The sequence below is a fragment of the Argentina anserina genome, chromosome 5 (assembly GCF_933775445.1).
Source record: "Argentina anserina chromosome 5, drPotAnse1.1, whole genome shotgun sequence".
Classification (NCBI taxonomy): Eukaryota; Viridiplantae; Streptophyta; class Magnoliopsida; order Rosales; family Rosaceae; genus Argentina; species Argentina anserina.
The window spans coordinates 5,996,927-6,010,019 of NC_065876.1; the positions used below are offsets into that span (position 1 = coordinate 5,996,927).

Here is a 13,093-nt window from a genome sequence, read left to right on the forward strand (position 1 = left end):
AGTTTAACGAGGAGCTCTAGTTTCATTGAAAGTTGCCCAAATGCTCAACAGCTTTAGGATCATTAGAAGGTCAACTCCAAATCCAGGTGACCCAAGACCAAATTTGTATTTGTTTACAGAAGTTAAGGTAGTAGTAAAACCAGGACCCCTGTTTCATGGGTTAATTGTTTAATACATAGCCAAATTCCAGAACAAGAATTACTTGAAGCAATTAATAGAAAAACGATGAGCATTGGTACCGTGATTACTGCATAAACCCGTGTTCCGATGGGTTGTGTTGCTCTTCAAGCTTAGAAAATAGTAAGCATGATAAATTGTTTAACCTTTTACGTAACCATAACTTGAAGTTTCGAGGAGTAACGCATACCTAACCAAGTGCAAATGCGGAATCCTCAAAATAGAATCCATGATTCCCAATTGAACTAGAGATGTGATCAAAGCACAATGTCTTGGTGCAACTTCAAATCACTTTCGGGCATCCATATCCGAAGAAGCCGGTCATAAAATGAGCAGGTAGCTACTAAAGTGATATTTCCTTTGCCTTCATGGAACGATTCCTCTCTATGCCAATCAGCACCATATGCCAGTGACTTGTGCTTGGTGTATGTTTCAATGACTTCAGTTTTACCACCAGTAATATTGACAATAGAAAAGCCATTGTGCATACAAGCAGCCAAGACTAGACCGCTTACGAATGGATGGTATTTGATTCTCCAGACTCCTCCTCCCAAACAAGTAGACGTTTCATTGACTGGTTTAGAAATTGATCTCACATCCCACACCCTTAGATACTCATCGTAGCTACCAGTAAGCATGATATTGGGGTCATTAGGGTCTTTGGCTATGCAAGTAACTCCCATTGTATGGACCTTGGAGTTCTGAAATGCCAACTTAGAAGGACCATCTCGCAAATCCCAGCATTTGAATTTGCAGTCATCTGAGCCGGTGTATACTAACTGGGGCTGGTGGATGTCAAAACAAGTCGTCCAAACCTCAAAATCATGAGCTTTCCATATTTCTTGTGTCTCAAGTTGGGATTCCGCAATAGAAACTATTGATAAAGAACCATCCGAAAGCCCCACAGAGGCAGCTGTGGCTGAAGGGTTCCAGTCCAGGAAAAGGCACATGGAAGAAGTGATCTTTTCATCAGCTATCTCTCTCAAAGACAACCCTGCACCAAAATTTTAATAAAACCTGATTAAAAAGAGCAGCGATTGCAAAGAAAGTTTAGAGCTTTGCTAATATATCAGTTCAAACTTCTACCAAGCTAAATATGATCACCTACACACGATATTGGCTTTGAACATTATGTCTTACCATTTTCTTCATCTGAAGAGCACCTGAGACTGTGAACTCTCAAGCAACCATCAGCATCAGCTACAGCCAGAAGAGGATCACTACAATCTCCAACTGGGTTCCACTTTACATCAAAGATTCCTGCCGTCTCAATGCGGTGACACAAATCCAGGCGAACCGTGTCAGCATCAACACTGAAAAGCGATATGCTTCCTGCTCGGCTAGGCTGATCACCCTCTTGCAATGTGTAAGTTGAAGCTGCCAAAACATGGCGATACGATTCGTGGGGACAAAACTCTACCGCATCGGCATTGCCCTCTAAATGACAATGCGCCACATCCATTCCTGGTTTAAGCTTCAAACTGATTAGAATGCAATTTCACTTAGACATTATGTCAAACACCTTATGGGCACAGTCAAAAATAAAAGTATGGATTTGACTCAACACAAGTCTCAAATTCAAATGGGTATTGTAAGATAGATGAATATAAGCTTAAGCTTGATGTATTATTAACAGAGGAAAGGAATCACAGATTTGGCCAAGAAAGAGGAAGATGATATTTTACCGTTGTTCGCTGGCGACTTGGCGGTTGTTAACTGGAAAAAAAAGGCGGGTATTGAGTCTGTGGGCTAAATAGACCAGAGGCGGCTATTAATTGAGCCCATTGTTAATAGTCTATGAAAGGAAGTCCAATCAGCCCAATCTTTTCAACTCACAGATTTGGCTCAATCCCTCAAATCGTACTCTAAAGAAAATTGCCGAGTTCATATCTTCTTTCGGCGATATCATAGTAAAGCAAAGAGTTTTTTTTTTTTTTAAGACAAACATACTGTGTTTTATAAATTTCTCTGTGGTCTGAATAGTCATTACATACTCTTCCGTTATGACAAAGCACATACAAGATGTTATGAGCAAAAACTCAAATGTAGCATGCGTCATAGAAGTATTTTTTTAACATTAAGCTCAATTATTCCTAAGATTTGCCTAGTCTACGACTTTTACAAGCATAATAATAGGCAACAAAGTAACTAAACTAAAACATTAGGTTTAGACCCAGACGTAAAACTCATGCCTAAAACCCATTTTATGTAACCCTAGGTAAGGATTGTAGCTTGGCCGTCTTCAACCCTAGCCGCACCCAACCATCACCCATGGCCAGCCAAGGAGGCAAACTGGCATTGGTTATGGCTCTTCTGATTCGTTTGAATCGGTTTCCATCATACCTAAGCAGATTTGAATGCTGCCTCATAGGTAGATTGTTGTCAAGAAGTGTGGTGGTATTCTTCAATCTGATCTCACCACCACCACCACTAAGGAACCCAGGATCGTCCTTCAATATAGCATCGTGAATCTTCTTTGGGTAAACTTGAGAAAGAAAAGAGTTTGGGTCAAAGGAAGAGATGAAGAATTGGCTGGAAAGGAGGAGAGATGGGGATTGCAAATGGTTTGATTCATAGTATTGATTATATAGGTGGAGAGATAGAAGAAGCATTAATAAACACTCCAATAGGAAGAAACTAGGGTTTCCCACAGTAGGGGAGGCAGCAAATATATAGGACACCTGACATGCAAAGATTGCTGGAAATATGCCTCATCATTTAGCTAGTGGATCCGAAAAGCCCGCGGAGACCCGCAAGTCCGATAGGCTTTTACCCCACTCGGCCCGCGAGAAATCCCGCCAAAGCCTGCTTATGTGAGTAGAGGGCCGGGCTTAGTTTAGAGGTGTGAAACTCGGCCCGGCCAGTGGGCCCGAACCGCCAAAACCTGTAAGGCCTGGTAAAAGCCCGCCAAATAAAACAATATTATCCATACATATTCTATTAGTTTTAGAATAAAACTATGGCATTTATGAAGCAACTATATGAAGGAAACTTCTCGAGATCGATCGACACCGGCCAATATGATCAGTATATATATTTAGTGACTCTGTAAAAATTGTATCAAATTCGGACCTCGTCTGACCGTCGAAATTTCTGGTAAACCGAAAACAACACTGATATGCTCTAAGGGATGACCAATTACCAAGATGCGAACGCCAAATGTCGTTTGCATATCTAAAATCACCTAATTTTTATTATCAATCGTGTGTGGTCGCACCGAGAAAACCTATTTGGTGAAGCCCCGGTCAATGTGGGTTTTAATATGTCAAAACGCCTTTTTTTAGTTAACTATAAGTACGGACGGTCAAACCATGTCCAAAACGGCTGAAATTTTTACGGGTTCCCTATAAATCGATCACATATGCTGGTGTAGATCTACCATATTTCGAATTGGAGTTGTCGATTGGCGAAGTGTCTATTAATGTATCATAACATTTTATATTAGGTTTATAATAAAACTATCGCATTATGAAGCAACTCTATGAAAGAAACTTCTCGATATCAATCGACATCATCTAATGTGATTGGTATATATATTTAGTGATCCTATAAAAATTTCATCCAATACGGACCTCATTTGATCGTCAGAATTTCCAGTAAACCAAAAACACCACTAATATGTCATAAGAGATAACCCATTACCAAGATGGGAACACCGAAAGTAGTTTGCATTACCTAATTTTTGTCACCGATCGTGCGCGGTCGCACTAAGGAAACCTATTTGGCAAGCCCCAATCAATTAGGCTTTTAATATGTCAAAACACATTTTTTTAGTTAACAGTAGGTACGGACGGTCAAACCATGTCCAAAACTGATGAATTTTTTACGGGTTCTCGAAATATATATACCGATCACATCTGCTGGTGTCGATCGACCATATTTTGAACTGAAGTTGTCGATCCCCGAAGTGTCTACTAATGTATCATAACCTTTATATTAGGTTTATAATAAAAATATCGTATTATGAAGTGACTATATGAATAAAATTTATCGGGATCGATTAACACAATCCAATGTGATCGGTATATATATTTAGTGATCCTATAAAATTCATCCAATTCGGACCTCGTTTGACCGTCAGAATTTCTGGTAAACAAAAAACACCACTAATATGCTCTAAAGGATGACCCATTACTAAGATGCGAACGCCGAAAGCCTTTGCAAATATAAAATCACCTAATTTTTGTCACCGATCGTGCGTGGTCGCACCGAGGAAACCCATTTGGTGAAACCTCAGTCAATGGGGGTTTTAATATTTCAAAACGCATTTTTTTTAGTTAACCGTAAGTACGGACGGTCAAACCATGTCCAAAACGGACGAAATTTTTACGGGTTCCTTAAATATATATACTGATCACATATGCTGTTATCGATCGACCATATTTCGAACTGGAGTTGTCGATCGCCGAAGTGTGCACTAATGTATCATAACCTTTATATTAGATTTATAATAAAACTATCGCATTATGAAATAACTATATGAAGGAAACTTCTCAGGATCAATCGACAATATACGATGTGATCGGTATATATTTGCATTTATGAAATCACCTAATTTTTGTCATCGATCGTGCACGGTCGCATTAAGGAAACCCATTTGACAAAGCCTCGGTCAATGAGGTTTTAATATGTCAAAACGTATTTTTTTTATTTGACCGTAGGTACGGATGGTCAAAACATGTCCAAAACTTACAAAAGTTTTACGTGGTCCCTATATATATATATATATATTTATATCAATCACATCTATTGGTGTCGATCAACAATATTTTGAAACTAAAATTTGTTTGTGACTTTTTTAAAAAATGTTTTCTAATAATTATTTTGTTGTTCCAAACCCTTAAATAAGAGTGTTATGTTTTTTTAATATAAGTCTTCAAGACGCTTTAGGTAAGCGGATTTAAATCTTCATATTTTTAAAAATATCCGGCCCGGCCCGTTGACGAGCCATAGCTGGAAATGAGCAAAAAAGTTATATGTTGGTGAAGAGAACTCGAAGAGGAAAATTGTTAAAAAGACATATTGAGGGGAAAATATCCAAAAATTGTTGATAGGATTAGTGTTAAGAAAATGGGTGTATATTGTTGATGATTGGTTTTTTGTTTTGTTTTGTTTTGTTATGTGTAGAGTTACACTGCCGAAGCTGGATGCTATGATGCAGTACTGTGTAGCGTGTGCTATTCACTCTCATGTTGTGAGGGTGAGGTCTCGGACCAAGAGGAGGAACCGTGAACCACCAGTGAGATTCATCCGGCGCAGGGTGAGATTCTTTTTTCGTGTTTATAGATTCTCTATGCAAGTTGTCAACTCATTGTTTGTTTTGTTAGTTTCGGGTTTGTAGATAGTAATGCTACTATTGGATGCTTCTTGATTGGATCGTTCCGTTTCTTTTGTTCATTTCCAATAGAAACCAAAATGGGTGTATATTTACAAACTACATTATCGTCTATGTCATTTCTAGACTCTAGTACAACATTCCCAACCTCATTATCATTAACAATTTTTATTTGAAACCCATATTAGGTCGGTCCACTTTATGATTCACTCTATACATGATATGGTGGGAGGGAGCGTGTCTACATCAATTCTCAGGGGCTTTTGGAGACATAAGCTTGTGGGGAATATAGAAAAACTATATTCTAGGATTTTAATCACGTTTCTCAACCCTAATTCGTCATTCAAAGTTTCAAACAACTACTTTTTCCACCATTGAGTATATATGCAGTATTGCAGGATAGACAATCTCCACGTACACTTTGGCTCGTTGAACGTCTCATTATATTCGTTCTCCTATGATGATATTGGTTTAATTTAATTAATTACTACCTCCATCATTTATTCTACTCAATTAGGTTTAATATGAGGAAATATGTACAGGAGTTGTACTAGGAGATCAATCTGATTAAATAGGTAAATGTAGGAAAGATCAATAATATATAACATCTGATGATGCAAGCAACGCCAATAGTTAGAATCCAGCCTTTTGTTTGTTTTCTGTTAAAGAGAATCGACTCAATCGAGAAATTTCAATGAACTTTTGTTCATCATCACCAGCAGAAAGAAAGTGAACAGGTTACAATATGGTAAGCATGGTCCGCATGGTAATAATACTGACCAATTTATTATTCAACTAAGCATTAGTCACTCACAGCTCACTGACTGACTGACTGACTGACTGCAACTCTCTCTCTCTCTCTCTCTCTCTCTCTCTCTCTTTCTCTTCACAGTCATGCTCAGGCATACTTAGCGTCAATCTACAGATCTAGCACGGTTTCAGTCTTACAGAATCATAGTCGTAGCAGCTGCGTTGCGTATGTCACTGGCGACTGGGGGAAAGGGAATTCAAATATATCCGTCTGTTTGTTTCCAATTTATGGCAAAGCTTCGTACGCGAAGTATAACCCTTCCATATAAAGAACAACTCGGCACCAAATTATGCAGTATTACAGCTATAAACCTGGTTAATATACTAATCCGACATTCCGACCAACCAAAATTCCAGAGAGTTCATAAGAACCCTACCTCTGGCTCTATGCGACTCCAAGTTGACTTTTGACTTGTCTTTTTATCGTGCTATACTTAATTAGTTTCAACTAAGTATAATCAATCTGTGCTCTAACTCTAGCCTCACACTTCCCCACTCTCCATCCTATAATTTAACCCCCTCCGAGTCTCCGACACTCTCTCACCTCTCCTCGGAAACAGTAACAACAATGGAACAATTCTACGGTTTCAGTACTGGTTCTGATCAGTATTACTCTTCTTCATCAATACCTACGCCCCCGGAACACATACCCCTCGCGGCGTACTACAGTAGCTTCGAGCCTCTATCGGCGGTAGTACACGGGAGTAGCTCCGACCCGGTATATCATTACTCGGGTTCTAATTCATCCTCCGTGTCTGATTGTGTTTCGGTAGCGGCGGCAGGAAATCAAAGAGGTGGAGAAGAGGTTCTGTGCACTGCCGTCAATGCGAAGATCGCTTCTCATCCTCTCTACCCTAACCTAGTTCAGGCTTACATCGATTGCCAAAAGGTCGAGTACAGTACTTGAATACTTGTAGTACGTTTACCCTTAAGTGTGTATTTAACTATTTATATTTGGCTTATCAATGCATAAGAACTTAAGAACAAGGGACAGTTATATCAGCCGTTTGAATCTGTGTACAGGTGGGAGCGCCGCCAGAAATAGCCAATATTTTGGAGGACATCCGGCCAGAAAGTGATCAGCTCAGTAGGAGAACCGTCGGTTCGACTTGCATGGGTGTTGATCCTGACCTCGATGAGTTCATGGTAATCTCTATTTCCCTCTATAGACGCTGTGTCGTATTATCTGCCTGTGTTTTCCTCCTCTGTGTGTTGATAGATTTGATTTCTTGGTCTGTTCTGATCTGTAGGAAACATACTGTGATATATTGTTGAAGTACAAATCGGATCTGACAAAGCCCTTGGACGAAGCAATCACCTTCTTGAACAGCATGGAGACGCAGCTCAACAATCTCTCCAAAACCAGTAGTCTTTCAACTCTCTTATTTCTTCTGTGTTTGATTTTGATATTTTCGGTTATTTCAATGATTTTTAACAGGAAATACCTCATAGGAAGAAGTGTGGTTTAGATTCCTATGATGAGTTCCCTTTTTTACTGGTTCTGATAATGATGGCACCTGGACGATAAAACAAAAAAGCGCTTGTTCTTACTGAAATAGAACAAAAATTTGACTGAGAACAGCAAACCCTAAGTTCCAGTTTATTTAATGCTAAGCCGCTGTGATATTTCACATTTTGGAATAGGTTAAATTCAAAAAACAGTACCCAAATTATTGATCATTTCAATTTTTAGTACCTCACATTTAAAAACTATCGCATTAGTAACTCAAGTTTCTATTTCAGGTTAATTTTAGTTCATTCCGTCAATTAACAACGTTAGTAGCTTTATTTCATACCAATTTTTAAAACATTTATCACTTTATTTTCCACTGATTTCACTTAATTTTTTATAACCAATATTTTATACCCTTTAAATTAACCAATTGTTATATACGCATTTTCTTTTGCTTTTCAAAACATTTAAATGCCCATGAATCCTATGATATAGTTTTTGAGCATATTATTATAACAATATGGTTGTTGGTTGATGGAGATATACAAAATGAAATATATGCGGATTTATTTTGTAATTGCGAACTTTAGCTTGTTTGTAATATCTTGTTGGCAAATGAAAAATGCTTATTAATTTTATAATGAAATGATATGAATTAATTAACTTAGTTTAAAAAAAAATAGAAGTTGAAATTGGAGGAAAATGAAAGATGAAATCGAAAAATAATGAAGTCACGAAAATGCACTTAAAAATTGGTGGGAAAATGAAGCCATAAACGGTATTAATTGATGGAAAGAACTAAAATTAGGTTGAAATAGAAACTTGAGGTACTAATGTGATAGTTTTTAAATATGAAGTATTAAAAGTTTTTAGAATGATCAATAGTTTTGGTACCGTTTGTTGATTTCTCCCTTAGAAATATAGACACCAGGTAACTATATAACGGGTCAAGAAATATGTTTAGGTATTGATCTTGAGGTTAATAGGTGTTGTTTTCCTTTGTCTTTGCTACACCTTTGCATATCATGATGGCACTACTACACAATATCGATCATGTCTGGCAGAAAGGATTTGGGGGTAGCACAAAATTACATGCTTGATTTTTTACCTTAATGTAGGTAAGTTGTCTGTTTGTTTATCGTACACACGTACATGAGTGTGTGTGTTTATGTAGACACTGTTTCATTTTCAACCGTATGCACTGTTGAGGATGTGTGGAATTATATAAGCTATTTCACCTAGTTACTTTTTAAAAAAGTTTTGTGTGAAATTAAGTTAGCCGAAATCGTCAGTTGTAGTAGCTCTTATTGTCCCAAAGCTCCATGCTTATGGGGAAATTAAATGTATCTTGGATTGTTCCACAAGTTTCTACAAGCGTTTGGCCTACTGGTCTAGCCAGTTCTCATTTTAGGTGCATATCTGTTATGAATGCTAGTATTGTATACTAATCCAGAAGTTAAGAGTACCAAGAAAAAATGTTATGAAATAGGTTCAGCCGTGTAAAATTCAGTCTGAGATTGACGAAAGAAAGCTACTGTTCTTCTAATCATCCTAGTTCGTTGGCAACGAAAAATATTCCTTCTATTGAATCCTGTGAAGAAGCCGGTAACTGAGTAACATATATAGATAAAGGCAGGTTAAGTACACTTGGTAAGAGATATACCTTTTGAATAGATATCTAATGACTGTTGATCTTCAACTTTTGAGGTATGCATGCATCGGGCCTAATTGTATATTTGTAGAATCCACGGAGTTGTGGTACTTGGTGCATATGGGTTTTGTCGCTAATTTTTTATTTTAGCATTACTTCATGTAATCAAAGCCACAAAGATTACAGATGTAGTTTGGTAACATGCTTGTTTTTTTGCAAAGCTTTGAAACAAAAAGCTGCTCTCATGGTGTGTGCTTGTTGTGGGGCTTGGACGTTATGGATTTAGTTGGACCTTAAGGTGTGGAAAGCTGTTTTTTACTTTAATTAACTGGTTTAGTTTGAACTTTTGTAGGAATTACCTTTATTTATTTGGCACCTGACTATGTGATTGAGCTTGAAACTTAATGTGCTTCGATTGCGTGTGTCATTTGCGCATGCTCGAGCAGGTTCTTTCAATTTTTAATTCATTTTGACAGATTGATGCATTAGATGTTTGTGTGGTCTTTATGAAGTAATGAAATAATTAGTTATTGTATTCTGCTTATCAATGGATAACTGAGGAATTGAGGCTTGTATTAAAGCACCAGATTAAGTGACTGAGGCTACTTTGCACTACACTAATATGTTTACTATGCGTGTTTCAATGTTGTTCATGGTAAAGCAGCTGGTCTTAGGTTTGAATATCACGATAACTGGATGTAATGAAGTGGTAAGGATCAGGATTTTTTGTGTGCCTGTGTGGATAAACTCATGAGATTTTCTTTTCGGGAGATAAAAGCTTCTTTTTTTTTTTGTGAGTTGCCAGTAGCGTCAATTGTACTAGTGCTCAATCTTCTCTGGCATATTAAAAAAAATAATGTCTCAATAGGTTTAAACTAAACCATAATCTAATATTTTTAGGTCTCTGGCTACACTACTCGGCAATTTCTTGTAAACAGGTTTGGTTCAAATGGAACAAAGCTGTGTTGAATCAAATATTTTCACTTGATCTATATATGATCATTATTTATAGATGTAGGTTTGCACTTATAGTTGCTCTATAAATATATAGTTGTGGTCATTTAGAGTCTGTCTTGTTGGTATGTCATACTGTTTTGTTTTTAAAATGCATATGCAGAATAGTACCAAGCTCATGGCAACATGAGATTCACAGGCCTGTGTGCGTGAATTCTGGATTTAAGTACGGTGACGGTGTGTGTGTGTATAAATGATTCGGATGTACATGCGTAAGAAATTATGCTGTAACTTTAGCTTAACTGTGCTGCAAAATGTTCATCTCCGCCATCTGCGTACAGTAGTTGAATCTTGCTTTATTGGTTATTGCATCTTGCAGTATAAGATTGATTGATTCTTTATTTTCAGCTGAAAGTGTGTTAAATTGCAAACAGGGGACTCTAGAATTAGTGGATTGATGAATTGAAGCTTAATCACTGGTGTTTTGATGAAGGAGAGAGAGAGAGAGAGAGCTAGGCTGTGTTTCAATACTGTGCATGGAACTATGGAAGATTGTTATTTGATGCGTGCTTAGCCTGGACACAATGGGCATGTTGAGCACATGGGTAGGGTAGCATGGGGAATTTGAATGTATATATGGCAAGTGTCATTGACCTAATGGACTCCCGCAGTTTCAGCTATTGAAACCAGGTCCACTACTCTACTGGTTCAATTTGCGCTGGCTGTGCTTTTGCTTCCCCAGGTTCGGTGAGTGTATATGTGTGAGCGAGGATATATGTTCATGATTATATGCACTTATCTGGGCAGAGAGGTAAGTATGGTTTTGTAAAGCTTAGCCTCAGTCAGGTGGATCCCAGTCACGTAGTAACTTGAAAGCACCATACCATTTATGCAGCTTTTTCTGCAACCTTTCTGGGAACTTCAACATAAGAAGCTTGGTTTCACACCTCGATTGGGTAAGGGATAATGGGCTGCATGCGTGCTTTGCGGGTTTACCTCACAGACTACTCGGAGTGTCTGAAACTGTGAAAGTGCCCTTCGTTTCATATTTCACTGCTTCTGGAGGTCTGATCGATAAGATAGAACGAAACTAATTATTAAGATCGATATTTTAATATCTTATTACTGTCAGGGTTTCTGTTTGCTAGGGTTGAGTGCTGAGTGCTTTTGTGGACCCTATACATCCATGTAGTTGGGATTGGAATCATTGGATGGCTTTATGATACATCACATCCCTGGAAACATGAAATCCTGCTCTCCATGTGTGTATTGTTATGCATGCATGCTTACATATCATCAAGACGGTCCTACCATCATATGTTGGCCTCATCCGTGCTCTTTTCGGGTTGTAGAATGGGGCTCCGTTATTTGTCTAGCTGTTAACCAAAAATGGTTTTCTGGGGGACCCGGCCTTTGTTTTTGCTTCAAACCCTAATTTTGGACGAGGGTTTATATGTACTCTGGTAAGTGGTAACTCTGGGTTGGATGGTTTGAATGGTCGCGTTTTATTCTGGATATTTTGAAATTAAGTTGTAATTGTTTTGGAATTCTACTACTTGGGTAAGACGTGATGAAGTCTTTTGTATGCATTTGGCAAGCATACATGTTCCGTTTTGATTTTAACTGTAAGTGGTTATGTGTTTGCCGATGATGCTACTGCAGGTGATTCTTCTGATTATGAAGACCTGTGTGGAGGAGAGATTGATGTACAGGAATACGATCATCAGCAAACAAATGAAAATCATGAATTGAAGGACAAGTTGATGCGTAAGTATAGTGGTTATATAAGCACTCTGAAGCATGAGTTTTCTAAGAAAAAGAAGAAGGGAAAGCTGCCGAGAGATGCTAAGCAAATCCTTACGGATTGGTGGAACCTTCACTACAAATGGCCATATCCAACGGTACGTGTTTCTAATTAACTATGTTTGTTACGTTCTCAAGCATGGCATAATAGCTTTGACAAACTTACAGGAAGTAGACAAGATGCAACTAGCTCAAGTAACGGGTTTGGATCAAAAACAAATTAACAACTGGTTCATAAATCAAAGGAAGCGCCACTGGAAACCATCAGAAAACATGCAGTTGGCTGTTATGGAAAGTCTCTATGGTTCGCATCCTGTTTCGAGAGACTAACTGGCCAGATTGATCAGCCTCCAGCCACTGATTATATTTATTAGATCTACTCTGATTCTGGTCCCTTGTTAACTTGATTTGTAAATGAATTCTTAAACTTGACCGAAATTTACCTAATGCCGGAGGAGATCTCTACTCCCTTTTGGTTCTACCCAAGTACTTGTATGGCATGTATAGAACTATTTGATCATTGAGAGCATCTCCCACCATAAGGTAAAATTGGTAAGCTATAAGTGATATATGGCTTACCACTTTAGTATATTCCTACCATCTTTTTTGCCTTTTATTTTTAAGCTCCCACCATAAGGTATAAATGGTAAGGTATACATAGGGTTTTTGGATGACAACGGCTATTATTTGAATCATGATTGAAAAAACGGCTACTATTTTTTTTGTCAACATGTATAACGGCTAGTTAACAGACATTTTTGAAAATTTTATATATTCTTTTAATATTTATGTATTATTTAGTTATTTTACTTTTATGCATCAGTGTGTATGGTACTTTTTCCGAGCTCGGAGGTCATCTCCGAGAAAGTTTTGAAGATGCCGTTAATTATCGTTTATAAATCATAAGTTA

At 37.8% G+C, this 13,093-nt stretch overlaps 2 protein-coding genes across 3 annotated transcripts; one reads left to right on the forward strand and one right to left on the reverse strand.

Annotated features, from left to right (window-relative positions):
• Positions 1-29: 29 nt before the first annotated feature.
• On the reverse strand, positions 30-1,912 carry LOC126794813 (uncharacterized). 2 transcript variants are annotated; one of them, XR_007672185.1, is made up of 3 exons: positions 1,318-1,694; positions 368-1,171; positions 30-289 (listed from the first exon to the last, which is right to left on the reverse strand). XR_007672185.1 is itself a non-coding variant. In XM_050521593.1 (3 exons), the coding sequence occupies exons 2-3, from the start codon at positions 1,637-1,639 to the stop codon at positions 435-437; spliced, it is 1,059 nt and encodes a 352-aa protein (XP_050377550.1). In that variant the 5' UTR covers positions 1,640-1,641; positions 1,863-1,912; the 3' UTR covers positions 30-434. The 2 variants fall into 2 exon arrangements, 1 of the variants encoding a protein (XP_050377550.1); XM_050521593.1 differs by adding an exon at positions 1,863-1,912 and having other exon boundaries at positions 30-1,171; positions 1,318-1,641.
• A 4,943-nt stretch (positions 1,913-6,855) lies between these two features.
• On the forward strand, positions 6,856-12,669 carry LOC126793462 (homeobox protein knotted-1-like 6). Its single transcript, XM_050519997.1, has 5 exons — positions 6,856-7,211; positions 7,346-7,468; positions 7,573-7,687; positions 12,028-12,281; positions 12,352-12,669. Exons 1-5 carry the CDS (start codon positions 6,891-6,893, stop codon positions 12,511-12,513), a joined length of 975 nt encoding a protein of 324 aa, XP_050375954.1. The 5' UTR covers positions 6,856-6,890; the 3' UTR covers positions 12,514-12,669.
• The last annotated feature ends 424 nt before the right edge of the window (positions 12,670-13,093 follow it).

Excerpts from the sequence above, each read along its gene's own strand:
- LOC126794813 (XM_050521593.1), bottom strand. The coding sequence starts at position 1,639 with ATGGATGTGGCGCATTGTCATTTAGAGGGCAATGCCGATGCGGTAGAG. Across the intron at positions 1,172-1,317 it reads CTCTTCAGATGAAGAAAATG|GGTTGTCTTTGAGAGAGATA; the intron begins GTAAGACATAAT and ends ATTTTGGTGCAG.
- LOC126793462 (XM_050519997.1), top strand. The coding sequence starts at position 6,891 with ATGGAACAATTCTACGGTTTCAGTACTGGTTCTGATCAGTATTACTCT. Across the intron at positions 7,688-12,027 it reads CAACAATCTCTCCAAAACCA|ATGATGCTACTGCAGGTGAT; the intron begins GTAGTCTTTCAA and ends ATGTGTTTGCCG. Across the intron at positions 12,282-12,351 it reads ACAAATGGCCATATCCAACG|GAAGTAGACAAGATGCAACT; the intron begins GTACGTGTTTCT and ends ACAAACTTACAG.